General features: G+C 47.4%; 2 protein-coding genes and 1 long non-coding RNA gene across 3 annotated transcripts in view; 1 reads left to right on the forward strand and 2 right to left on the reverse strand.

Annotated features, from left to right (window-relative positions):
- The window catches only part of LOC123363993 (ATP-dependent translocase ABCB1-like), a 67,491-nt gene that overhangs the window by 13,158 nt on the left and 26,520 nt on the right, over positions 1-27,813 (reverse strand). Inside the window, 7 exon segments of the mRNA XM_045005674.1 lie at positions 11,575-11,778; positions 20,193-20,276; positions 21,313-21,390; positions 22,307-22,411; positions 23,366-23,512; positions 24,973-25,212; positions 26,135-26,296. Coding sequence (XP_044861609.1) covers positions 11,575-11,778; positions 20,193-20,276; positions 21,313-21,390; positions 22,307-22,411; positions 23,366-23,512; positions 24,973-25,212; positions 26,135-26,296 — 1,020 coding nt within the window.
- LOC123364006 lies at positions 1,834-8,573 on the forward strand. The gene is made up of 2 exons (XR_006576969.1): positions 1,834-1,870; positions 8,433-8,573. It is a non-coding gene; the product is annotated as an uncharacterized LOC123364006 (long non-coding RNA).
- Positions 1,836-8,332, reverse strand: LOC123363995. The gene is made up of 4 exons (XM_045005676.1): positions 8,255-8,332; positions 7,054-7,117; positions 6,365-6,407; positions 1,836-3,723 (listed from the first exon to the last, which is right to left on the reverse strand). The coding sequence occupies exon 4, from the start codon at positions 3,528-3,530 to the stop codon at positions 2,094-2,096; it is 1,437 nt and encodes a 478-aa protein (XP_044861611.1). The 5' UTR covers positions 3,531-3,723; positions 6,365-6,407; positions 7,054-7,117; positions 8,255-8,332; the 3' UTR covers positions 1,836-2,093.

The raw sequence follows: 27,813 nt of genomic DNA on the forward strand, positions 1-27,813 counted from the left end.
GCTTAGATGTCCCCAGAAAGCAATGCCTACTGCAGACCCTGGCTCACAGGAGAGGGGACATGGAAGGCAGATAGATCCCCACGGCTGGGCAAGGCAGCTTCAGAGCCTGGCGAACAGAGCGGGGTCTGGTGCAGGGCTCAGTCACCCCCAGAGAGGCAAGTGCCCCCCCCCAAATTCTACCTCACATGCAGGGGGTGGGGAGAGGGGCTAAGACTCCCCTAGAGAGCTAGGGGGTCCCCCAGATTCAAGCACACACACAAAGGGGGCAGACAGGAAGAATGTGGAGCTGCCCCTATTCCCCCCAGACACTCTGCAACAAACCCTCATGTCTGCTTCCCAGAATCCATTCCCCAAACCCAACCTCCTCTACCACCCATCCCCATTTATCTCCCTCCCCATAATCCCCCCTTTTCTCCGTGCAGCCCCAAACCCCTCTCACCCCATTCCCCTAACTCCTCCATCCCCTAAAATGCTCCTCTCTTGCCAGCAAGCATTTGCACGCCTATTTATTTTAAAACAAAAATACTTTGATGACATTACACCCCCCTCCAAAATAAAAGCCTGATAGTAACAGATTTTAGCAACATGCCAGCCAAGCTTTCCCAGGTTTTCAGCAAAGGGGGGGCCTTGAACTGTCACTAGCTGGGGGAGTTCAGGAACAAACACTGTGCGTCTCTTCAGTCTATCCAGCTGCTTTGACCATATTCTATCTACAAATCCTTTGGGGTTCGCTTTACATACGTGTTCAATGTAACTTGTGGAGTGCTTGACCTTTACTCAAGAGCCTAAGTGGATGGCCAAACTCTCTTGCTAATAATGCTCTGAATCTTGCTTCCCCCAAGTGGCTAGTGGATGCCATGTATTCTCTGGGGGGAACCCTCAAGTGAGTGAGACCCTTGTGCCAGGATCAGACCCATGGTCTGATCTCTAGATGTGGGCAAAAAACCATTACTAGAACGAACCTTTAGAAAAGCTGATTATTGGGTGGGAAATGGCATCTCGTGAACCCGTTGGTCAAATAACTCCAAATTTGGATCACTACACGTATCTTGCACCCCACAAGGTTCACCAATTTATAGTGGTGCACCTCAGGAGATGGCAGGGTAGGGTTAGTGACCCAAACCTGACATCTGTTGAGCCAGACGTTCTGGAGTTATAAGGCCTAAAACAGCCATTTAAAAAAAAAGTTTCTAGGTGGTGGGTGTTTTTTTTTTAAACAGAGCTAGAACTGTAGAGCTAGAATTCAGGTAGATACTAAGGACTGGAAGATGAATCACAAACCACTGGATGGCTGCGAACTCACCCTTCAATTAACACTGCTAAAGATAAGTTAATTACACACACACACACACACATGAGTCAAAAGGAATTTTGAACTTGCTACAATGTGAGAGTCATAGGAGCTGATTTCATTTTGGGAGAAATGCAATCAGAGCATTTGGGTGGAAAATTGGATGTGTAAACTTTCTGGGAAATAGGGTTGCCAAACCTCCAGGATTGTCCTGGAGTCTCCAGGAATTAAAGTATCAGAGGAGTAGCCATGTTAGTCTGTATCCACAAAGCCACCAGACTCCTCGTTATTTTTCAGGAATTAAAGATTAATCTTTAAAGATTGTGGCATGTCATGAAACCTCCAGGAATAGGTTCAATCAAAATTGGCAACCCTGCTGGGAGGGGGGATTGGGGTAACTAGGAATGTGTGGTAGGAGAGGTAAGAGATTCAGGTGATGAAGGTATGTGACCCCCCTGTAGTAACGGGAAACAGAGACGGTGCTGCAGAGAGACGTCCTAGGAAAAGCCCCGGACCGTTTCTTTTATTCTTTTTTCTTACATACAGATTACTCATTACTACATGATTGATATCAAACAGGTTACTCATTACTACATGATTGATATACTTGTTTATTTCCTACTAATTGGTTAAGGCTGGCTTTCCTCAATGGGCCATTGTCTTGTGTCTTCCGTGTAACTAAGACTTGCATAACAGAGTGTACCTACTGTACCGTACTATGAGGGGAACAATACCAAGGTTCAATGCAGGGACAGCGTGGTTTGCCAACACTTGTACCCACATCTCCCCCTTTTTTGTTTTGTTAAATATGACTAATACTTTCGAGGGGGCCCTGGGTAGGTCCATGGACAGCCCTTGATAAAGAGAGAAATAAAGGAGGGGACACACTGAATGCCGCAGCAAAATAGCACGAGCAAGAGTACAGTGAGTCCTCCAAAGGTGACAAGCTGATGCAACCACCCAATGTTAGGAAGCCATGAGGAAAGCCAATCCCACCATCCCGCGAGGGGTCTGGATTGTATCTGATTTGATCTGTTAAATTTTTAATAATCTTGAGTTGATTTTCAACTGAATGATGGTGATCAGAAATATTAAAGCAACACATATCATTAATCTTTTCACACCCATAATGATGCAGCATAAGTAAATAATCTATAGCCGCTCGATTTTGCAACACCCCATGGCGGATGTCTTCCTGCTCATCATTAAGGAGGGCTATAGCGGTAGATGTCGCATTCAAAGCCTTAGTGGCCGCGCAAGCCAAACCATTAATTCGCATACTGTTTCCCGAGGCCAACCCGGGGACCCCGACAAGAGAAACAGCCAAAGCGACAGTCTCGGTTTTTGAAAGTAAATGTACACGGCTATCACAGGAAGCATCCAAAGGAAGGCTGCGACTAACTCGCGAAGTATTTAACAGCTGCCTTTTGGTTGGTAATATAAGCGCAAATCGGCTTAGGCAACAACAAGTGCCATCACTAAGATTGGCGGGCATATAATTGAAAGTATATCCTGAGCATGTCCAAAACCACCCATTTGGCAGCTGTACATGCTTGTATATATAAGAGATAATTGTCACAGCAGAACAATTCAAGGCTGGAGCAGGAAACTGCTTACAATTACTCATAGTACAATTGGTCATGCGGGCACAGGTTATGTTATGTGTGGCAGCATAGGGGGTGCGAAGGGCGAGCGCATTTCTTGGTCTGCGAGGTGTTTGAGGTCCCCAATTATGATAGCCAGCATAGCCCAAACCATGAATGGTGGAATTGGGCTCCAGATTGGAATAAAACCAAGTAGCATTTTCAACATCATTAGGATTATGGCATACAGGAATCAGACAGGTACCTAAAATGTCTCCCACTGTAACTTGCTGGGAGAGACAAAAGGATGTCTGATTTAAAGTGTGAATAAATGTCTCCCACACATTGGTGGAAGGGAGAGGGGTTGCAACACCTTGCGGCAAACACAGAACGGTCACACAAATGTACATAATCCAACAAAGAGAATTAGCATTTAAGCTGGCTACTAGCGCAAGAAAATAGTTTTCTGTAGTCTTATCCGCCTTAGTTTGTTCTAATACACGTTCAGCCTGCCGCGATAAAGCTTTGACCTGTCCCCAAGTTATGGCAGCGTTGGGTGTGCCACGCTTTCGGGCCTTGTCGATCTTGTCCACCCTATCCGTCAGGGTCAGACTGAAATCCGGAATGGGATTCTTTAGCCCCTGATGCCAGGCCATCTTTCCACGGCTTCACAAAGCGAGCGGGAACCCACACAGGGCCGGTTTCAGTTGACACCGCTGTGTAGCCCCGGCCCCAGGTAATGAGCGGCACGGGCAGGCTCCACTCTGGTCCTGGCAGCTTGCGATATATCACCTTCGGCGCTGGAAGGGGCTCGGTCTGTTGATAATGGCGCTGGGCTCTAGATAAAAACTGATTATTAAACAAGGTTAAATTTAAATGATTCAGTGTAAACAAGACACGAGCCAGCCATTCTTCCTTATCTGGCAAGGATAGGGGCACTCCTCCTTTTTGTTTTTGTTTAGTGAGGGCCTCCTTTAGGGTGCGGTTAGCCCTTTCAACAATGGCCTGACCCCGGGAATTATAAGGAATGCCAAATTTGTGGAGAATGCCCCACCGGGCACAAAATGCGGCCATGGCGGAGGAACAGTAAGCAGGGCCATTGTCGGTTTTCAACTCAGCGGGGCTGCCCATTACCGCAAAACTGTGAATCAAGTGATTGCAAACATGTTTGGTAGCCTCCCCTTTTTGGGCTGTTACCCAAGTGTAGCCTGAAAATGTGTTGATGACAACGTGCAGGTATTTCCAAGGGGAGAAGGGGGGAAAAAGGGTAACATCCATCTGCCAAAGTTGATTGGCTCCGAGACCACGGGGATTTACCCCTATGGGAGGACCCTGTGGGTTAAGGGTGCATTGAGGACATTGTTGAACAATACCTCGAGCATCAGAAAGAGGGATCTGAAATTGTTTAGCCAATGCCTTGGCATTTTGATGATGTAGGGCATGACTTTCTATAGGAGTACAAGAGAATGCCCGGAGTTGGGTATCCGCCTGGGCATTGCCTTCCGTCAACATGCCAGGGAAGGGTTGGTGGCTTCGGATATGAGCAATAAAAAACTGATCGGTACGGGAATGAATGAGATGTTGCAATGCTAAAAACAAAGCTAGCAAATTTTTATCTAGTGCCGGTGATACATAACTGCCACTAATATTTGAAACAACATTGGCTACATATAAACTATCAGTAATAATATTAAACGGCTGCATTGAAAAACGATTAAAGGCCAAAATTACTGCAGCCAGCGCAGCACGCTGGGCGGAGCTTTGGGGTAGGGTAAACAAGGAACACCAGCGGGTGGTAAGTGGGTCACGCCAAGAGAGAACCCCACGGTGTGGACTTCCGTCTGTAAATACTGTAAGCACATCTGGCAGCGGGGTTGGTGAGAGTAAATAGCGAAAACTAAGGGGTAATCGCTGTGTCATGCCAAAACGGGGGTCCTTTAAGGTGTGAAAGGTAAAGGTTCCTGTATAACCTGCACACGCACATTGAACCTCAGGAGTTGTTTCACAAAGGGTTTGCCATAAATGTAGGGGAATTGGAAGGACTATTTCTGCTGGATCAATAGCAAAAAGCACTAATGCACGTTGGCGCCCTTTTGTAATTAGGGAAGCAAGCATGGAGGGAAGGGGAGTAAGGGTATTTGCTGGGGTGTGGGCGAGATAAAGCCATTCAAGGATTCGTACCGTCCCAGCCTCGGGTGCTTGAAAGAGAGCGGCACAAGGCTGGGTCACCCCTTGAAGACAAGCGAGACGTGGAGGCTCGTTATCCACGGCACGATCCACCCAAACCTTTGCGAGAGATTGATTCACCTGCGCAATGGCATCTAATTGTGTTTTTGTGAGAGAAATGATATCGGAGGGGTGACGCCCCTGCCGAAGAGCTTCAAATAGAGGACTTAACATGTTGGTATCCAGGCGATAATAGGGGTGTACCCAATTTATAATGCCCAATACTTGCTGAAGGGTGACGTAATTAATGTTGGTTTCCAAAGCAATTTGCGGGATAATTGGAATGGAGTAGGCGGCCATCATTTTATGTCCTAGATAAAAAAGGGTTCTAAATATTGTACCTTTTCTGGGGCTATCTGAAGGCCGTATTCCTGAAGCATCTTTTGCAGGTCAGTTTTCCACGAGGGAGGGAGCTCTGGTCCTGCTATGAGGATATCATCCATATAATGGTAAACCTTAAGCGTAGGGTACCGTTTGCGAAAAGGTGATAGAGACTGACTCACGTAATATTGACAGAGGGTGGGACTGTTCAGCATACCTTGGGGAAGAACTTTCCAATGGTAGCGTTCTGTTAGCTGACTATTATTCAAAACAGGGATAGTAAAGGCAAAGTACTTTCGATCATGGGGGAGGAGAGGGATAGAGAAAAAACAATCCTTAAGATCGATTATTGCTAACTGATAATCGTGTGGTGTAACATTCGGGTTCGGGGTCCCACATTGAAGGGCTCCCATAGGTTCCAAAATTTTGTTTATAGCTCGGAGATCATGTAATAATCGCCAGCGGCCAGATTTTTTCTTAATAACAAAGACCGGAGTACTATATGGGCTAGTAGTAGGTTCAATATGTCCCTCGGTTAACTGTTCCTGAACTAATTCTTTAAGGGCTATTAATTTTTCCTGAGGGAGTGGCCATTGTTCAACCCACACTGGGACGTGGGTTTTCCATTCCAGGGGGAGGGCAGTGTGTGAAGAGCATTGACGTGTCATGGCACAACTAGGGAGGCTCCCAGTTGAGATAATAGGTCTCGTCCCCAGAGGCAAAATGCACGGACGAATTTTTGCAACCTCTCGCCCTTCCTCACTATCCCATACTGAGAGCCAATTGGTGCTCTGTCGAGAAGATTGCGGGCCTCCCACTCCCCAAACTGAGGGGGAGATTTCAGAAGGCCAGGAAGGGTCCCAATGCTTTTGTGCAATTACTGAAACATCCGCTCCAGTGTCTAGCAACCCATAGAGCTCCTTACCGTTGATGGTATACTTACGGGTCGGCTTGTGGGTTCGAATGTGTTGTAAGACCGCAGCAATCTGTGGATGAAAAAGGGGACCTTGCTCCAGATTAACGCGAGTAGAACCAAATCCGCCGGCACGACTCGCCTGGCCGGGTCCGGCCGGCGCTGTGTAAGGTAAGATTAGCAGTTGAGCCCAAGAATCCCCCGCCTTTAATTTGAGGGGAAGGTGACTCCAAATTTGAACATAGATAATGCCGGTGTAATCAGAATCGATAACTCCGGGCACAATCATAATAGACTGACTACTAGCAGATGAGCGAGGCAAAATCAACCCAAATGTATCCGGGGGAAGCGGACCAGAAAGCTGAGTAGGCATGAGGAGTACGTCACCAGGAAGAGGGGATTGCATATCTACTGCATTGATAAGATCCAAACCAGCACTGCCTTTTGTGGCCGGTTGAGCGGCCATGGCAGGCAGGGCTCCCTCCTTTAAACCGGGGCTGAAGGGGGGCCCGGTTGAAAGTTTCCCGAATTAGCTGAAGTCGAGGAGCGACATTGATTGGCCCAATGATATCCTTTGTTACATTTTGGGCACTTTTTAGTAGGACGGCCCCCGGTTGTGTTAGCTCTGCCCTTATAAGCACCACCGCCTGGGGCTCGGCACTCCTTTTTAAAGTGTCCGGGTCGCTGACAGTTAAAGCAGTTACCCGTAGGTTTGTTACCTTGACGGATTGCTCCCGCCAACAGTGCCATAGCGTGGGTCTGAGTGCCTACTTCGGCACATGCCTGCAACATATCAGCGAGTATGTAATTAGGGCGGTGAATGATAGTTTGGAGAATTTTCCGACAATCAGCATTGGACTGCTCATATGCTAAGCATATAAGGAGTTCCACCTGAGCGTCCGGATTGTCAATTTGGCGTTGAACAGCCTCTTTGAGGCGATCAACGAAATGATGATAAGGTTCCGTAGCTTGCTGTTTAACATTTGTGAATGATCGAAGGGGCTTACCGGAGGCCGGAACCCGCCGAAAGGCTCTCTGAATGCACATTGCCGTGCGGTGAAAAGATTCCATGGGCAATATAGATTGTTGTTCCATGGTGGCAAAAGCTCCTGTCCCATATATTTGCTCAGCAGTATTCTGCGCGTTACCGAGTGCTAGGGCTGCCAATTTAAACTCATTATCCCATACCACGTATTGTGCAGGGGAAAGGATCATACGAAATAGATGTTTCCAGTCCTCCGGGATCATAGTATAACTATTGGCGATCCCTTCTATCATACCCTGCACATAAGTGGAACGCAGCCCTGACTCACGTACTGCTTTGTTAAGCTCCCGAAGAATTGAGTACGGGAGGGTGGAGTGCCGAGCTACCACCTCACCTGCCTCATTGGGAGGGTCATAAGACAGAGGAAACACCAAAGGGACTTCTCCCTCCCATTGTTCCAATAAGGGGTCTTGTCCGCTTGCTCACGCCGCCGCAAGGGCGGCGCAAACAGCGCCCTGATGAAGAGACTTCTGCCCCAGGGTGTCCACCACTGGTGTAGAAGTTTTTGGTGCTAAGGAAGGGGCCGGTGGGAGCACTCGGGGATATGCTGGAGGTGCCTCCACCGAGAGCAAGGGAGGTGCGGAGGGCGACGCCTCTTTTCGTAATCTCCCCACCGCAGCTGAACAGTGCTGCCATAACAGAATATGTTGGATCTCGGCCCGAGGTTCCCGAAATAATGCCTCCCCGATCTTTATCCAATCGGAGTGGTCTAGGGAGCCTCGGTTCGAGTACCATGGGCACTTGTACTCAATTGCTCGGAGCAATTCCTCTAAGTGTCGTAACGATACTGCAGTACACCCGTCCTGTTTGATAAGTTTCAATAACTCTTTTGCATGATCTTTTTGCTCAATGGATAAGTCCCCCCCCATACTCACGAGGGAGCGCGTTGCGCTGTGGTGCACCAAGGCTAAGCCAGCCGATGAGTCGGGGGTCTTGTGTCTGGATCACGTCGGGGTCACCAGATGTAGTAACGGGAAACAGAGACGGTGCTGCAGAGAGACGTCCTAGGAAAAGCCCCGGACCGTTTCTTTTATTCTCTTTTCTTACATACAGGTTACTCATTACTACATGATTGATATACTTGTTTATTTCCTACTAATTGGTTAAGGCTGGCTTTCCTCAATGGGCCATTGTCTTGTGTCTTCCGTGTAACTAAGACTTGCATAACAGAGTGTACCTACTGTACCGTACTATGAGAGGAACAATACCAAGGTTCAATGCAGGGACAGCGTGGTTTGCCAACACTTGTACCCACCCCCCCCAGCTCTGCCAGTGCACCCCAGCCCTGCACCGCAACTCGCTGTGTCCTCTCTGCCAATAAACAAACCATCCTGCACCTCAACCTTCCTGCACCCCAACCCCCAGCTTGGTCTTGGCATCCTAACCCTCTGCATCCCACAGCTGTCTTTGCACCCCAACCCCTCATGCACCCCAACTTTCCTGCAGCCCCAGCCCTTCCAGTGTACCCCAACCTTCCTATACCCCAGTTCTACCAATGCACCTGACCCGTTGCATTTCCCAGCTCTGTCAATGCACCCCAACACTACAGGAAAGCTACTGGATACACATTGATGGGGAAATTGGAGGGTTCATGGCTGACCAGAAACCATTACAAGCTCTGACACCTCACTGTTCTTGGAGATGGGGTACATCTATCGGAAAGGGGTCAGAGGATTTTTCTCTCAAACATAAAATTGTCTGTGTTTTGGAACACAAACCCTATCTGGGATTTCTCCCACCAGCCTGCTATAAACTCCACCCTCTAGCCATTCTGAAACACGACCAGGAACACTATGCCACTGGAACACAGCTGTCCTTCACCCCAGGCACTGCATGGGAGTCAGATTAGAGAAGGGAGGAAGTGACAGGAAAGGAAAAGTTAGTACACAGGGAGTGAACATTTCAGGGAGATGTGTTCCCTGCTTGTAATAGGGAGGCCTCTGTATGGTTGTGGGGACGGGGGAATGCAGTGAAAGGGTCAGAGGCATGGCGGGGGAGGTTTGCTGAAGGAGGCCTGGTGAGGCACAGCTGATGAATGTGTGTGTCAGGGGGTGCAGCTGGCTCAGTATGCTAATTGTGGAACACTATATGTACGACTGCCTATATGGCCATTACCTCCTAACACCACCAGAGCTTTTCCTGTTTAAAAAAAACCTTGGAAATTCCATGGCAAAGATCAATGTTAAATGCAGAGTTAAGGTTGCTTGGGGGTATTGTACCCCTGCAGAATGCAGTGTGGAACAAAATTCAAACTACTGATAACCAGGAGATGCACAAGTCAGGTTGTGCATCCAAGCTTACCTCTGTCCTCTTTCCGCAGTGCCCAGTTAACACACCTACCTTTGCTCTGCCAATCCCGCAGCTGCTGACATGCACAAGGTCTTCACCTCCTTTTACAGCCCATTCACTCTCACCCATGGGATTCCATCTAACAATATTACAGGACAAGAAAGAAAAGAAAAAGAAAAAAAAGGCTGCCCACCCCATGTTCCGTCTGTTCCATAGAGCTGGCAGTAGCCAATGGGAATTATTTGCATATACTCCAGTTGCAATCAGGATGCTAGGTGTGCCTACACTAAATGGTGGAGACAGTAGTTGGGCCTGCTTGGTAAGTGTGTTGGTGATGTGAGGACGTGTGGATCACTCTGAGGTATGTGAAAGAGCAGAGCAGAGCTTAGGACAGGAGGAACTCTGTGTTTGCCCCCCTCTGATGTCTGAACAAAGGGAGGAGCTAGGTATGTACCTCCAGGATCCTGTGTGCATCAGTCCAGTGCAGAATTGCGTACCTTATATCATTAGCAGGGCACAGGGGCTCTATTAGAAAGAGTATTTTCAGTAGCGAGCTGCCATATGAGCAAGCTAAGTATTTATTATCTATGCACACTCCAGGCAAAGTGAGTGAGCTCAGTGGCAGATGGACCTGTGCTGAAGAGCGGAGGAAGTAGTTAGCTCTGCTTGGTAGGTGTGTTAGCGAGATCTGTGGATGACTTGGAGATGTGTGACAGGGCTGTGGCTGGGATATGAGGAGATCTGTGTATGTGTGTGTGTGTGTGTGTGTGTGCGGAAAGGCAGGAGATGCAGGTGTGCAGGATGAAGTATGTCTCAGTTATGTCAGTAACAGGGCATGGGGCTTTAGTTACAAACAATATTGCCAGCTGTGAAGTGGAATCTGAAAGGATTCTAATGTTTTAAGGATGGCTAGTGAAAGTGTAGGTTGAGATGGTATCCTGTATGTAACAGTAGCCCTACACTTAAGATGGGAGGTGAGAGTCCCAGCTCGCATAGATGCCACCCTAACTATGCACAGTGGGTACATGAGCAGTGGCTTGAGCTAGCCGCATGAATACAAACCCACCCAGACCCCCTGGGCACATACTACTTGTGAGGCTTGCCCAAGCCACCATCCTGGCTACACTGCTCTTCTTAGTGCACTAGCTCAAGCAGAGCTAGCATGGGTATGTCTATGAGACCTGGGAATCACCTACCAGCTGAGATGTACCATCAGGGCATGGGAGCTATACAAGGCTGTGAAGCGGTTCTCACACTGTACGTCTGATATTCTTTCTGGGGAGTTGGTAAGTGTACACCACAATCTGGAACCTTCTGAATTCTTATACTGCCAAGGGTCACTGAGAGTACATGCACAGTGAGGCATAGCTGAAAGAGGCTAGAGGGAACCTAGCGTGGTCAACCTTCCCCTACCCCTTTTTTGTCCTTTCATAGATGGAATCCTGTGGGTGACATTGAATGGACTGGAGAAGAAAGTGAAGAGCCTGAACATTTCAGCAACTGTGAGGTTGGCAGAGTAAAGGTATGTGTGTTAACAGGGAGCACTGGGGAATTATTGAAAGCATTGGGGAATTCCTGATGTTCAGAACTTTGAGTTTTGCTCAACTCAAGATTCACCAAGGGGACGACCTGCCACCAAGCAACCTTAACTTTGTGTTAACATAATTGTTTTGTCATTGAATTTCAAGGCAATATAAGTAACTGTGTGGATTTTAAAGCAATAAGAAAAGTCATCCTCAACCTTAACTAGAGTGGAGCTAGCATCCCACTATAATAGAATGTCTCTCTTTATCACTGTTTTATTTAATGTATTTTCAGAGTAATTTCTGTAGAAAATCATCACTGACAATGTTGTCCTTAAAACGATATAACATTATACCCATTTAGTTTATATTGGAGATCTTACTCTTCCGGCCTCTTCCAAAGCGTTTTGATCTTTTGATGCATGACCAGCCACAGAGCTCAGTCGAATAGCACTTGCAGAAATAAAGAAAGGAACGCAGGCCAGAATAAGCAAAGTTAATCGCCAGTCATATACAAAGGCAATAATGATGGCGGACAGAAGGGTAGAGGCGTTCTTAGTGAACAAGCCAATTCGGCAACCAGTAGCCTATTAAAAGCAAAAGAGTCCAAAGTTAGAGTTAATTCTTGACACACAAAGTAGAGATCAAATGTATGAAATCATTGTTCACTCAGGATCAAATATTCAGAGGGAGAACAATCATAAATGTTGTGCATTTAAAATGGACAATTATATATGGAAAAACCCATATGGACAATTACATATGCAAATACCCCTAGCTGTGTGTTAGGTTCTGGAAGCCTGATGAAAATGTGGTCACATGGGCTCAATTTGACAAAAAAATATCAGGGTCCTCCTGTGCCACAACAAGGCACAGAAATCATGAAGAGCCAACAGCCTCTAATTTGGGGCATTTCAGTTATTTGGTGCCCAGCTTAAGGCACCTAGGGCCTGATTTTCATAGGTGCTGTACATCAGCTGAAGATAATGGAAGCTGCAGGTTCCTTTAATTAGGCACTTTGTTTTCAGCAGTGTTAGCAGCAGGAAATGAGCGTTCACACCAAAGAGCTCTTCTCTCCCTGAGGATCTGCATATCCATGTCATCAAGAAATGTAAAAGTGATGATTGGCACATGGGATCCGTGTAAACTGTGACAATACTCATGGCTCAGCTGAGCAAACAGCGGATTTTCCAGCTGGGGGCCAAACTGGAAAATCGGGCCGGGGGGGGAGGGGGATTGATTTGATTAGATCTAAAACTATTTTTTGGAGCGGGGGCAGTCGAATAAAAAATAATAATTTCAAATTGACCAAAACATTTTGGTTGACTAAAAACTGACCCTGCTCTTCCCCACACAATTTTTTTGTATTGATTTGGCCATTTTGCAGTGTTTTTCTCCTCTTTTTTATTTGAGGAAATTAGAAAATGAAATGCCATTTCAAAACAAAAGTAACAATAGCATATTTTAAATGTTTCATTTTGACCATTTATGACTTAAAACAAATCTCCCTTCCTATCTCTTTTGACTATTAGTCAAATTTTACCTGAATTCATGAATAGATTTGGGGCCCCTAAAAATACATATTTCAGCAAAAATACCATTCACTGAAAACATGTTGGCCAGCTCTACTCATGCCTGCAGATGAAATGGAAAGTTTTTTGGAAACAATCCATCTTTCAAATATCGCACTGTGGACAAACCAAGAAAACCTTGGGTGGGAAGTATGATACTTTCTTTGCTAGCTAGAGGTTTTCCTGCCCTCAGAGACTTTTGTGTTTATAATAAAATTATAAAACCAAAGCAATGACAAGATGAATTATTGCCATATACTCTGGGGCTTACACATAAAGATCACTTTGAGACTTCAGCTAGCACAAAACATGGCTGCCCATTTACTTAGCAGTAGCCGTGTTGGTTCCAGGCTATTGGAGAGAGAAGGTAGGTGAGGTAATATCTTTTATTGGACCAACTTCTCCAGGTGAAGAAGACCTAAAGAAGAGCTCTGTGTGAGCTCGAAAGCTTCTCTCTCTCACCAACAGAAGTTTATCCAATACAAGATATTACCTCACCCACCTTGTTTCTCACTCACTGATATTTCTTCGTTCTCCAGAGCAGGGGTTCTCACCCTTTTTCTTTCTGAGCCTCCCCCGTCCCTCAACATGCTATAGAAACTTCATGGCCCATCTGTGCCACAATAACTGGTTTTCTGAATATAAAAGCCAGGGCCAGCATTACGGGGTAGCAAGCAGGGCAATTGCCTGGGGCCTCACATCACAGGGCCCTCCATGAAGCTACATTGTTCAGGTTTTGGCTTCATCCCCATGTGGTGGGGCTCAGGGCCCTGGGCGTCAGCCCCATGAGGTGGGGCTTTGGTTTTCTGCCTTTGGCCCCAGAGAGTCTAATACTGGCCCTGCTTGGCGGACCCCCTTAAACCTGCTCGTAGCCGGTTGAGAACCACTGCTCTGGAGAATGCAGTGTTCTCATGTTCATTTTGATCTATTAAGCTTTTTTATAGTTTAGATCCCATGCACCTGTTTTACCTTGACAGCTGGGATGATGGACCTTATCCTCAAGAATTAAGTTGCAGTTTTTAAAGATTCAAGTAATTGTACATTCAGTCAAATATTTCATTGATTCCCACTCTGTGCTGGGCAGTAAAGAGGAGATGGGAGGGAGCATGAAATCTAGTGAGTCTGAGGATCTAGTGTATTTGTGGCATCTTAGGCCTGGTCTACACTAGGAGTTTATGTCGAATTTAGCAGCGTTAATTCAATTTAACCGTGCACCCGTCCACACCAGGAAGCTAATTAGTTCGACCTAGAGGGCTCTTTAGTTCGAATTCGGTACTCCACCCCGACAAGGGGAGTAGCGCTAAATTCGACATGGCTATGTCGAGTAAGCCTATGTGTGGACGGAAATCGACCTTAGTAGCTCCGGGAGCTATCCCACAGTGCACCACTGTGTTGACGCTCTGGACAGCAGTACGAGCTCGGATGCTCTGACCAGCCACACAGGAAAAGCCCCGGGAAAATTTGAATTCCTTTTCCTGTCTGGCCATTTTGAATCTCAGTTCCTGGTTGGACATCGGGACGAGCTCAGCAGCACCAGCAGCAATGCAGAGCTCTCCAGCAGAGGGGTCCATGCAATCTCAGAGTAGAAAGAGGGCCCCAGCATGGACTGACCGGGAAGTCTTGGATCTGATCGCTGTGTGGGGCGATGAGTCTATGCTTTCGGAGCTGCGCTCCAAAAAATGGAATGCAAAGACCTACGAGAAGGTCTCCAAAGCCATGGCACTCAGAGGATACAGTCGGGATGCAACGCAGTGCCGCGTGAAAATCAAGGACCTGAGACAAGGCTACCAAAAAATCAAAGCAGCAAACGGACGCTCCGGAGCCCAGCCCCAGACATGCCGCTTCTACGAGGCACTGCATGCCATTCTCGGTGGGTATGCCACCACTGCCCCACCAGTGACCGTGGACTCTGAGGATGGGATAGTGTCAAGGGGCAGTTTCTCGGCGATGTTCGCGGATGGGGAAGATGAGGAAGGGTTTGTGGAGGACGAGGCAGGCGACAGCGCTTACAATACTGATTTTCCCGACAGCCAGGATCTCTTCATCACCCTCACAGAGATCCCCTACCAACCCTCCCCGGCCGTTAACCCGGACTCTGAATCAGGGGAAGGATCAGTCGGTAAGTGCTATAAACATATAAACATTTATTTTTTTTTAAATCAGGAATAAAAACTATACGAAAAGAAGGTCAATACATATAGCGATCGAATAGAAATCCTCCTGGGACACTTCCACGAAGCTCTCGTACAGGTACTCGAAAAGCCTACGCAGGAGGTTCCTGGGGAGAGGTGCCTTATTGGGTGCTCCATGGAAGCACACTCTTCCGCGCCAGGCCATCCTGAGGTACAGTGGGAGCATTGCCTCCACCAGCATGGCAGCATAGGGCCCTGGTCTGTGCAGGGATTCACGCAGCATTCGCTCTCTGTCTGTCCTAGTGACCCGCCTCAGGGTGATCTCGCTCGGCGACTGCTGCATCTAATTAGGGGAATTAATGTAATGTTACTATTGTGAATGCTTGACTTTTCCTTTGCATAACAATGACCGTCGTTTAACAGCCACGTGTTGGAGGCTGCAGAGGGAAAGCATACAGGGATCTTTCCTGGGGACAGCCACAAGGGGCTGGAACAGGGTCAGACTTTATGCTTTCCAGATTGCCTGCAGCAGGAGGCCACTGCTATCCATTAACTTTTAAGCAGCCTAAAGTTTACGGCTTACCAGGCCTGGCTGCTACACAGATTCTGCTGTCCTGCCCCGCTTGTCCAATCTCCAGTGCAAGACCCCAGGCAATGAAAGCGAATGCCGAAAATTCAAACTTGTCCTGAGAGCACATGAGATTAGGTGCCCTGTATGGTCTTGTTCACAGAAACTGAGTAGACTGTGTTCAGTGTTCGCAAACATGTATCTTTGCAAGGAAATCACTTCCTTTTTCCCATCACACAGCTGCGGCTGTTTCCCGAACTGCCCCGGCATCCCCCTCACAGAGGCTGGCGCAGATTAGGCGGCGAAAGAAAAAGACTCGGGACGAGATGTTCGCTGAACTGATGGCCTGCTCCAGAGCCGAGGCGGCCCAGCAGAGCCAGTGGAGGGAGACCCTCTCTCAGCAGCAGCGCTCACACAGCGAACGGGAGGACAGGTGGCGGCAGGAAGACCAGCAGGCGACTCAAACGCTGCTTGGACTAATGAGGGAGCAAACGGACATGCTCCGGCGCCTTGTGGATGTTCTGCAGGACCGCAGGCAGGAGCAGAGAGCCCCCCTGAACTGTATCTGCAACCGCCCTCCCCCGCCACAAAGTCCTGTCCCCCCCTCACCCAAAATCACAAGAAGGAGAGGCGCTAGGGGCCGTGAAAACTGTCACTCCACCCCAGCAGAGCGCTCATGTACCAAACAGCTCTCATTCCCTAAAGTATGAGAATTGCTTCCCTTCCTGGCTCACCCGATCCAAAATCCTAGTTTCATCCCCCAACTGTGTAGTTGAGTATTAAAAATAGTTTGCTGTTCATTACTGTTTCCGTCATGTTTCTTTGCAGAAGACTTTGTGTGAAGGGGAGATAGGGGTTTGTTAATTGCATAGGACAGCCACCATTACCAGGGTACAGACATGGGGGCAGGATCAACAGCAGGTCACACACAGAGTGCAGTCACTAGGCACCCGGGTCACTCTGGGAGGTGTCTGCTGCCCCAGGTCAGTCTGGGAGGTGTATGCTGCCCCAGGGTCCGAGCGCCTGGCATCCACAAATGGCAAGGCAGGCTGCCCTTACCATGCCCTTCCACCCTAGCCATGAACCTCTCCGATGCCCTGAGCCCCAGCCAGAGCCATCATCCCCCTACACCTACTCACCCTTCCCACACACCCCTCACCCCTTCCTGCAAACCCACCCCTTCCTGCACACCCTCCTGTAACCGTCCTCCCCCCAGAGACCGCTGTAGGAGCAGGAGCCTGTCAGTCCTCGAGTGTAGAAGCGGTCTGTACATCACTGCACACCGTACCCACCACAGTCTGCATCCCTGTTTGAACCCTTTAACGCAAATTCGTTAGTAAAGAAAACTTTGTGAATTAAAAATGTTCCAATAACTTTATTTTTAAACGTCTGTTGGAAGGGGGGAAACCTGGTGAACGGGGTATGTAACTGCTGAAAAAAGTCAATAGTAACTGAAACAGGGGCAGGTTCAGCTTCTCTGTAAAGAGACTGGACAGTCATAGGTTACCCTGCTCTCTGAGGAACCTAGCTTTCAAAGCCTCCCGGATGCACAGCGCTTCCCGCTGGGCTCTTCTAATCGCATGGCTGTCTGGCTGAGCGTAATCAGCAGCCAGGCGATTTGCCTCAACCTCCCATCCCGCCATAAAGGTCTCCCCCTTGCTCTCACAGAGATTGTGGAGCACACAGCAAGCTGCAATAACAATGGGGATATTGGTTTCGCTGAGATCCGAGCGAGTCAGTAAGCTCCTCCATCTCCCCTTGAGACGTCCAAAAGCACACTCCACCACCATTCTGCACTTGCTCAGCCGGTAGTTGAAGAGCTCCTTGTTACTGTCCAGGGCACCTGTATAGCGCTTCATGAGCCAGGGCATTAGCGGGTAGGCTGGGTCCCCAAGGATCACTGTAGGCATCTCCACATCCCCAACAGTTATTTTGTGGTTCGGGAAGAAACTACCTTCCTGCAGGCGTCTAAACAGAGCAGAGTTCCTGAAAACACGCGCGTCATGAACCTTGCCCGGCCACCCAACATAGATGTTGGTAAAACGTCCCCTATGGTCCACCAGTGCTTGCAGCACCATTGAAAAGTAGCCCTTTCGGTTAATATACTGGCTGGCCTGGTGGGCCGGTCCCAGGATAGGGATGTGAGTGCCATCTATAGCCCCACCGCAGTTTGGGAATCCCATTGCGGCGAAGCCATCTATGACGACCTGGACGTTTCCCAGGGTCACTACCTTTGAGAGCAGTAGGTCAACGATTGCGTGGGCTACTTGCATCACAGCAACCCCCACGGTAGATTTGCCCACGCCAAAGTGGTTCGCTACTGACCGGTAGCTGTCTGGCGTTGCAAGTTTCCAGAGGGCTATGGCCACTTGCTTCTGCACACTCAAGGCTGCTCGCATGCGGGTGTCCTGGCGCTTCAGGGCAGGGGCCAGCAAGTCACACAGTTCAAGGAAAGTGCCCTTACGCATCCTGAAGTTTTGCAGCCACTGTGATTCATCCCAGACCTGCAGCACTATGTGGTCCCACCAGTCCGTGCTTGTTTCCCGGGCCCAGAATCGCCGTCCCATAGCATGAACGTGACCCATTGCCACCATGATCTCCGCGGCGCGGGATCCCGTGCTTTGTGAGAGGTCTGTGCCACTCTCACACTTCATGTCCTCACAGCGCTGCCGGAGCCTCCTCGCTCGATTTCTCAGCAGCTGACTGTGGAAGAGGTGGACGATAAGGTGCGAGGAGTTGCCAACGTTCATAAGTGCAGAGATGATCGCAGCGGGCTCCATGCTCGCAGTGCTGTGGCGTCCGCGCTGTCACTGACCAGAAAAGTGCGCTAACAGATTTCCCGCCGGCGCTTTCAGGGAGGGAAGGCGGGAGTGACGGTTGAATGACGACAGTTACCCAAAACCACCCTCGACACATTTTTCCCCCAGCAGGCATTGGGGGCTCTACCCAGCATTCCAATGGGAAGCGGGGACTGCGGGAACTGTGGGATAGCTGCCCAGAATGCACCGCTTCCAATGTCGACGCTTGCCCCGTTAGTGTGGACTCACAAAGTCGAATTAGTATCCTTAGTGTGGATACACAAATTCGACTTCATAAGGTCGAATCCACAAATTCGACCTAAGTTAAATCGAACTACTCTTGTAGTGTAGACATACCCTTAGAGACTAACAAATTTATTTGAGCATAAGCTTTCGTGGGCTAAAGCCCACTTCATCGGATGCACAGACTGGAACATACAGTAAGAAGATATTTATATATACAGAGAACATGAAAAGGTGGAAGTAGCCATACCAACTGTAAGAGGCCAATCAATTGAGATGAGCTATCACAGTGGTTCTGAAACTTCTGTCCTGGTGACCCCTTTCACGTAGCAAGTCTCTGAGTGTAACCTCCATTATAAATTAAAAACACCATTATAAATGCTGGAGACAAAACGGGGTTTGGGGTGGAGAGTGACAGCTCGCAACCCTCCATGTAATAATCTTGTGACCCCCCCTGAGGGGTCCTGACCCCCAGTTTGAGAACCCCTGAGGTATCATCAGCAGGAGAAAAAAAAAACTTACAGTTGGTATGGATGCTTCCACCATTTCATGTTCTCTGTATGTATAAATATCTTCTTGCTGTAAGTTCCATTCTATGCATCCAATGAAGTGGGCTTTAGCCCACGAAAACTTATGCTCAAATAAATTTGTTAGTCTCTAAGGTGCCACAAGGATTCCTGTTCTTTTTGTGGATACAGACTAACACGGCTGCTACTCTGAAACCTGAGGATGTAGTTAGTCTAGTGAATCCGGGAGCTGAGGAAGAATTTTTTTTCCAGACAAGTGAAGTAGAAATTTAATTTTATTTTAAACTATTGAATAAGTTAGGAAACTTATTACTCTTTGCTCATGAGTGAATTTAAAAAAGTATGGCTGATTTTTTTCTTCAGAATTTTTTAGACGGGGTTGTGCAGTGGGGAGGAAAGGGGAGACTGGCAAATTCTACAGAATTTGCCACTTACCTGCAGGATTTTCAGTGGCTCCTATCCTACCCCACTCCCCAAAGTCACACAGTCCCTCGTGATTCTGCCATCACTGATACTCTGTATTAATGACAACTCACTTCACCCCAGAAAGCCCACATAAACAGGCTTCCTGTGTATGAAGTGCAGTGGACAGAGCTGGGAAGAAGAAATCTACCCATGTTAACATGAGGTCAGGGTATTGACTGCAATGCAATTCTCCCACACTACACAATGTTCTGTACATACTCCTCCCTCCTGTGCTCAGTTCTAATGACTTCCTGTACACAGCTCCTCCTAAAGTCCTATTTACTCTCATTTGACCTGAAACGACTACGAGAACTTTTCATCATAGGAAGATTCTATTCTCCAAGCAACCGAAGTGGGGCTTTAGGGCCACTTGATACACTGACGACTTTGCTCCGTCAGGCAGTTTAAGTGGTGCAGAAGTGCTTACACTGGCCCTTGGACATGGCTTATTTTTAAAGTTAATAAGTTGTTTACTTAACCGCTTACAGCAAGGAAATGGAATATGTAAGAATATCTGCCGAAGCTTTACTAATTGTCATAAATTGGGACTAGTGAAACTGTTTCCAAGACTATTTAAATGTGTCAGAGAGACTCTAGAGTAGATTTACCAACTCGTTTTTCAAAATAACTTCATCGCCCCTTGCGAACACTGCAATTCATAGTTGCAAGCAAAACGTAAAAACAAAAACAAACATACCCCTTTGATCTGTGAAGCGTCTGTAGCTAATCTGGTTAACAAAACCACTATGGCATTTTTAGGATCGTCGTACCAGCCAATCTCCTGCAAGGGAACAGACGGTTCCGTTATTTTTGCTTTTGCAAGTGAAATGTTCTTACCATAACTCAGTGTGGTCAGGGTCATTAGTACAATATATGGACATTTAAAGCTTGACTAGCACGTGTGCGTGGGGGAGAGAGAGAGCCAACATAAGCACTAAGATACTCACTCTTCTTCTGTGATGAGCAACATTTGTCAGATAAACTGAAAACAATGTTAAAATAAACTATTCTTACCCGCAGAACATTTGGGTTTTTTGGTCGTTTTCCCTCTCCTCCCCGATCCCCTTAGAATGCTCCTGTGCATATGCAGAACCCTGTGATACCAAGCGCTACCAATGGGTGTGCAGTGTGCCTAAGTGTTCACCCACAGAGAATCCTCAGCAAGGAACAAAGAGAGGTGTGTCCTTTCCCAGGGGGTCCATCAGGAGGGAGTATCCAAGGACAGTCATGTTGCAATAGTATTATTGTAAATCAGTCCTGATCCAGCTGGTCATCTTGACTAGAGAAACCACTCTAGTGAGCAAAGATGATGCTTTGAGAACCTACACCTGTTATGATATGATCCGTTTGCTATGGAGTTGGATGCAAACAGACCTAAACCTATTTATCTACACATTTATATCATGACCATCAGGGTCAGATACAGATTTATCTTCTGTTTTGCTAATCTTTGCAAATATACCAATGCACTCAGATACATGCATGTTTTATACACTCTTCAGTATGGTCGATAGTGAAAGAGATGGCATCAAAATTAGACAGCTCTCCTACCAGCACTGAGTTAATTTGTACATGCTTTTGCTTTATTTTGTTTCGCACGTGTGCTCACAGACTTGCCACTTGCGCAGTGTTGAAGTGTCACTAAAAGGATGGGTTCTCTCGAAGCCATGTTGGAGGGAGGTTCTACACAGACCGCAGGGAACCAGGAATTTTCATGGTGTTATACAAATATCACCCCACAAAAGCCACCTGGTTCACATGGCAGGAGTGCTGCATATTTGCTGTCTATCGCTCTGACCCAGAAATGAGGCCCGTACCTGCTGAAGCAATGCTTTGAATGACAAAGTTCGCAATCTCTTGGTCAGAACTTCCCCAGACTTTCCAAACATGAATCCCTGAAATGGGAGAATGGGAAATACAACAGTTGAATTGTATGTGCTGGGCTGTACAGTCATATTTAGAACAACCTGCTGTAAATGTGATGATATTTCAACCGTTCAGCCACACAGTTTACAGAACCTACACAGTGTTTTGGGAGATGGTTTCAGATGTTAGTTTAAAGCTGGTGAAAGGTACCACACACATTCCTGGAAACTGAAGTTTCATCGTACTGACCCACCCACATACTTCCGCAGCCAGCTGTAGAGGTCAGCAGTGGAGTCACCTTCCCTGCTTACTCATTCCTTAGCCTCACTACTCACACTGCTATCTAACAGTGCCGACTGGGACGGTGTTTTTTGTAGCGTACACAGCAATGTAGTGGAACTGGGCTGTGCCCAAACGCATTTCCCCTAGGACACAGAACGGTCAGCAGCATCTTTCAGGCATTGCTGCCTTAGGCTGCTTTGTAACTAGCAATCGGGAAGGGTAAGGCTCTGTATTCCATACCAGCCACTTGAGCCATTCAGTGGCTTGACTCTGGAACAGTTTATAAGAAACATAGTGAATCATGGCTGGGGGGGGGGGCGGGGCGGGGAAGTGGGGCAATTAGCCCCAGGCCTCGGGCCCCACAGGGGCCCCCATGAGAGTTTTTTGGGGTCCCTGGAGCGGGGTCCTTCACTTGCTCCGGGGACCCCAGAAAACTCTCGCTTCTTTCACTCCGGGTCACAGGCAATTTGGTGGCGGTGGGGTCCTTCTGCTCCGGGATCCGCCGCTGAAGACCCCAGACCCCCTGAATCCTCTGGGCAGCCCTGTAGTGAATACAAAGATGCATTATGTCCCCAACATTCCTCTCAACGAGATCTGAAAATCTGGACCATAATGTACGTGACCAGATACTCAGCTTTGACTTTTCAATGTAGTGAAGTTTACCTGGATGATGTGTGTTACTAAGCTGATAACTGCCAGGACAAGAAACATTAGAGAAAGCAACGTGGTGTTTTTGCTCCTTTTTTCAGGATCTGTTTCTTGAAAAGCCTAAGTAAGAAAAGCACAAAGTGACCACCAGTTACAATAGCTCAGGAAACACTGTAGAAACTATTGAACTTCACCTTCTCTCAGCTCTTCCTCAGCACCTGACTTCTGCCATCCCTCAGCTTTCTGTTGCTGGCCAGGAGGTCACTCCACCTCTCCCAGCTGACCTGCCTCTCATCAGCTGCTCCTTCTCTAACCCTCCACCAGACCCTCCCCTCATTTGCCTGTGAGCTGCAGTTCCACTAAACCCTGTCTCCAGGCTGCCACTTCACCAGCTCTCATCTGCCTTCCACTGAATGCTGTCACTCCGTCAGACCATCAACCTCCCCTCCAGCTGACTACAACACCCCTCTTCTCTTGCCTGAAGATAAAAGATTCCCTCAACATCTCGCTCCAACCATTCTCCCTGGCTGCTGCTCCAACTCCCAGCAGCTTCCAACAATCATATACTGGAATCCAAAGGAAGACTCCATTTCTTCCCTGCAATGATTCAGGAATCAAGGGATTAATTATTCAGACAGTTCCATGGATGTCCCTGGTACTTACAAACATGTTGGAATGCAAGGTACCTTGAAGGAGCTTACTGTCCGAAGAGAACGGGTACAATGCAAAGAGCAGGGTCAGGTACAAGGCAGGGAGCCTGCACAACAGTGGAGCAGGGTAAATGAAAACTGAGTTTGATAAGGGAAGGTGATTTGCTTCTCTGGAAAGGTGAAGTCATTCCAAATATGGGGCTAGAAAATAGGCAAGAAGTCCCAAGTGGGGAGAGGAGATCAAGGGCTTGATCAAGTTCCTACTGAAGTCAATGGAAAGACTCCAGTAGAGTTCAGTGACAGTGGGAGCAGAAGGAGGCTCTAAGGCATCACCAGAGAGGACTAGCTGGAGGGTCGGGCAGGATTTAAAGTTCTGCATTTGTGCCTGGTTCAAGTTAGTTTACCATACAGTTTTGATACTTACCCCAATTATTTTTCCATATATAACAGAAAATGCAGGGTGGACGCCACCAGAGAAGGCAGCAGCAATCACGCCAAAGAATATATGCAGCCACTCAGGTTTGTTCAGAGCCAGAATTCTGGAATAAGGCACAGCAGGGAGATTTTCCTCCTACATAAGAGATAAAATTCAGCTGTTCACTGAAAGTTGTGGAACATGACAATTTCCTCAGCTAGGGGGTAAATCAGTAAACTGTCCTAGCAACTGTTCACAGATAATTCACCCCAGCCTGCAATGTACACACTGAATGAGCAAACGTACTGAAGATTTGCCGCTCTGTAATTTAAGGTCTTAAAACTGCAATTGTAAATCAAAAAAAAAAATCTGCAGGCATCAATTTAACAAAAGGCTAACTGGGCGGTGGGTGGGATGGGGACTATATAGTTCAGTGAAATGTCAGATAAAGTTGCAGTCCATGGTCACTGACCCTAACACATGAATCATTATAATGACCTAAAAAGTCTCACTGTTCTGAGCACAAAAAAATCAGTCTAGTTCAACCTTTGCTAAATGCTAGTGGGTTTGCAGTAATACAATTGGGTTGACTTATGTCAGGTAGTCTGTTTTGTCTTTCACAAAATACAGACCATGAATCAATACCAGATGCATGGAAAACACATATGAAACAGTGATTTAGGCTTCATCTCCCTTCAAAAACACATGGCAGCTCAATTCAGCTTCACTGAGCTATTCAAAATGTCCATACATTTGTTGAGGAAGTTGTGGAAAATGACATGAAAACATAAGAACTGGTACAAATTATTAAATGAGGTTCTGAGCCAGTTGTGATGGCCTCGCCTGATTATCTTTGCCTGTGTTACAGATACTGGAAAAGCCTGCCCACACTTTAACCATACAAGCCTGCTGAACTTTGTGACATCAATAATTTCATGTCTTTCAATCTTTCTTCACTTTACTGCAAACAGTATGAATTCTGAAGCCATGTATCTTGCCATCTGCCGTATTTCCTCTGACAAGGCCAAAATGCAACAGTTATGAATTGATAAAAAAAGTGTGTTCTGGACTTCTGGGCGATACATTGTAAGAATGGATCCAGTTGCTACTTATTGTTCGCATCATGTTCTACCAGTAGACTGTACTATAATATAAAAAGAGCTCCTAGAAGAGGGTTTCTTCACTGGTGGGTTGTGACCCAAAATTGGGTCATCTGAATGTGTTGAAGGATCACAGGGCTGGCTGGGCTCAGCTTCCCATTCTGGGCTTTCTGACCAGATGCACATGGTCACAACACCACTCTCACAAATTTGGCCCATCAGGGGAGCCAGGCCAAATCTGAGCAGTGCTGCAACCTCTGTGGAGTAGGGGAGCCCAGCTAGCTAGTCCTGCGGGACAGGAGCTAGGATCTGTCTCAAGACTGATTTGTTTACACCTGTGTTTTCCCTGAAGATTCCCAATTCAAGTATTCGCCCAGGTCAATGCTGCATATGACAGAATCATAGTAAAGGTGACATGGATTAAGATCTGTTTAAAAAAGAAAATAGAATGACCTTTGTTCCTATTCTCACAAACTATCACTAAACTTTAGGATTAAACTGAATTGTAACACTAACCTCTTTCTCCTTTGTTTTCTTCTTTTCAGACGACGTTTTCTTAGAAGAGGTCTTTCTGCTTGTATGCCTTCCGAATCTCTTAGGAATGCTTCCCATCTCAGTGATTCCTGGTTTTTCAAAACCACCAAGATCAGTCAGATTCTCCATCCTGAGATCATCTAAATCCTCTTCCTCATAGTCTTCATCTTCTGTCTCTTCATCGCTTTCTGACATCTCATTTTGAGTGTTTCCACCATGACCCTAGTGACAAGCAAGGAACAGTGATACACAGTCACAAGACAGTTTGTAGCAAGGGAAAGGAACATGTACTTGGTATGGAAACAAACAAAACCACCACCACTTTGGTTACATTGTCACTTTCATATGGTAGTTTGTATAGGCCAAGTATTCTGCCAGTATAAGTTGGTGCAGTTGCAACTTACACCAGCAGAGAATTTGGCTCTGTATGCCCCCCTGCACTATCTATATAGTTCTGTGATGATGTCATCCACCTCTTTTGCTCAGTTATGTTTGACTCATTACACTGTGTAAATGTGAAGCTACCGGTGAAAAACAACCACTTCCAACTCAGAAACAAGATTGACTGATCAACTTTCACTAAACTAGAAAATATGCAGAAACTGCAAAGCGAAAATGGCCCAGCTTTTTCAGTGCAGAACTTGCATGTGTCAGCAATAGTATCAGTGAGATCATAGGCGCCAACACTGTGGGTGCTCAGTGGCTCAAGCAGCCACCAAAAAAAATAGGGGGTGTTCAGCACTTGCAGGGCTGGATAATCTTTTGTGGGCCCCAGCGCCTGGACTGTGGCCCTTCCCCAATGGCCCACCCACCACTCCGCACCAAGGCCTCTCCCCCGATTGGCCTCTTCCTCCCCAAGGCCCCATCGCACTCAAACAAGAGGCCCCGCTGTTGCTCAGCCTCTTCCCCGAGGCTCGCCTGTGCTCTGCCCAGAGGTGCCACCCCTGCTCAGCCTCCCTCCCTCCCACCCCCGAAGCCCTGCCCACAGGTCACAAGAGAGGGGGAGGGGGACGGAGAGGAGCACCCTCCAGCAAATTCAAAAATCAGCACCTGTGAGTGAGATATGCAGATAATTTTCTGGAGTAGAGAGATGGCCAGTAAATCTGAAGCATTTAGTCAGGAGTGCTCTATCACATCTCATTACCTGCTGCATCACAAGAGAATAGTAGACACCCTTCTGTGTCATGAGTTCATTGTGTGCTCCCTGTTCAACAACAACACCGTTGTGAAATCCAGCGATAATGTCAGCTGTTCGGATTGTGGAGAGCCGGTGAGCTATCACAATGGTGGTACGTCCAGCCCTAGCCTTACCGGGGGAAAAAACAGAGAGATTTATTTTAAAATGTGGTGAACCCCCCACCCCAGAAAATCCCTACCTAACAGTGTGGAAAATACAAGCGTAAAAGCCCTGCTGATCCTCTATAGCTGATCAATATTTCCATGCCTGCTGTCTGATTTAACAACCAAAGGACACTTCTGATTACAAAATCCACATTTATAATAATGACAGGGGAAAGTGGATTAATTTTATAGGCTGTGCAGTTACTCACTGCCTATAGCTATGGTTGCCTGACACTTCCAATTGTAAGACCTGTTGTCAGATGCTTATAACTTTGCCAAGATTTAATTATTTGGGATGAAACTTTCCATGCTGATATCTGCCTCACCTTCTTCTCCTCCCCTCCCCCACATATTTTAGCAAAAATGGTTCAATGATTTCTCAGAATGAGGTTAGAGAAAATAATGTTGTTTTGCCCATATTAAAAAATTCTTATAACTGTTTAATTGAGAAGCTTTATCACCTAAATGCTTGAGAGCAGGGATATGAAATTTGGAGGAGATGAGCATGGCTCACTGGTATCAGGGGATGTGCCTTTTACCATTCCCATGAAAATCTGCCCAAATTTGGGGGGCCGATATATGAGGCTCTGAACATCTCAATTTGCATGTGCTCAGTAGAGACTTATTAGAGTTCAGCAGCTAAATTCCCCAAAGAAACAGTCTGAGCTCGCTGCATTGTATGACAGGAGTGCACATGCACCATCCCCACACAGTGACTAAGCATGTTCCTGCCCAGGATTGTAGGGGCTGAGCAGGACTTTCCCTACAATTTCTCCTCCCTATAGTCAGGGGGAGTTGTGGTCCCCAGTGTGACAATCTACCTGGAGCGTCAGGTGATCGGGCTGACGCAGCAGGATTGTTTGGGGAGGAGGAGATGACGTAACACATAAAGTGTTTAAATTTTAAAGCTTTATTAATAAAATAAAATACAGCAGAGAGTGCTGGGAATGCTCCCACGTCGCTCAGGGGAAGAGAGAAAGCATTAGGGCCCCAAGCCCTAACCCACCTTCATACTCACACAAGCACTACCCAAAGCTGGCCAGGTCTGGGTGTAAAGTAAGAAGAAGAGGGGAAGGGGTGGACGGGAGTTCTTGCCCTGGGTCCAGGTCGTCCCAGGGATCCGCTGTAATCTCCAAGTTGCCCCAGCTTTCAGGAGGGTCCTGGGCTTCTTTGGGGGTGGTTTCAGTCAGGGCCCTCTACTCCAGTGCTCTTTGTACCAGTTCAAACAGGCTTGATATGGTTTCTTTCCCTTTCCCAAAGCATCCCAGCTCCAGGGACGCCTGTCTGGCTCACACTCATGTTGTCTCGTCTGTGTTTTCAGCCTCTGCAGCCCTGGGCTTTGTTTTCCTCTTTGCTGGTTTTGCTGTCCTGCAGGTGCAGGTCTGTGTAGTTGGTTTTTCACGGCTGCTTGGGCAATTTTCAGGCCCCCGTCTTTCTCGGCTGTCAGCCAAGTCTTGGCTGCGAGCAGTGTGGTTGGGTGGA

The sequence above is a fragment of the Mauremys mutica genome, chromosome 2 (genome assembly GCF_020497125.1).
Source record: "Mauremys mutica isolate MM-2020 ecotype Southern chromosome 2, ASM2049712v1, whole genome shotgun sequence".
NCBI classification, from domain to species: domain Eukaryota; kingdom Metazoa; phylum Chordata; order Testudines; family Geoemydidae; genus Mauremys; species Mauremys mutica.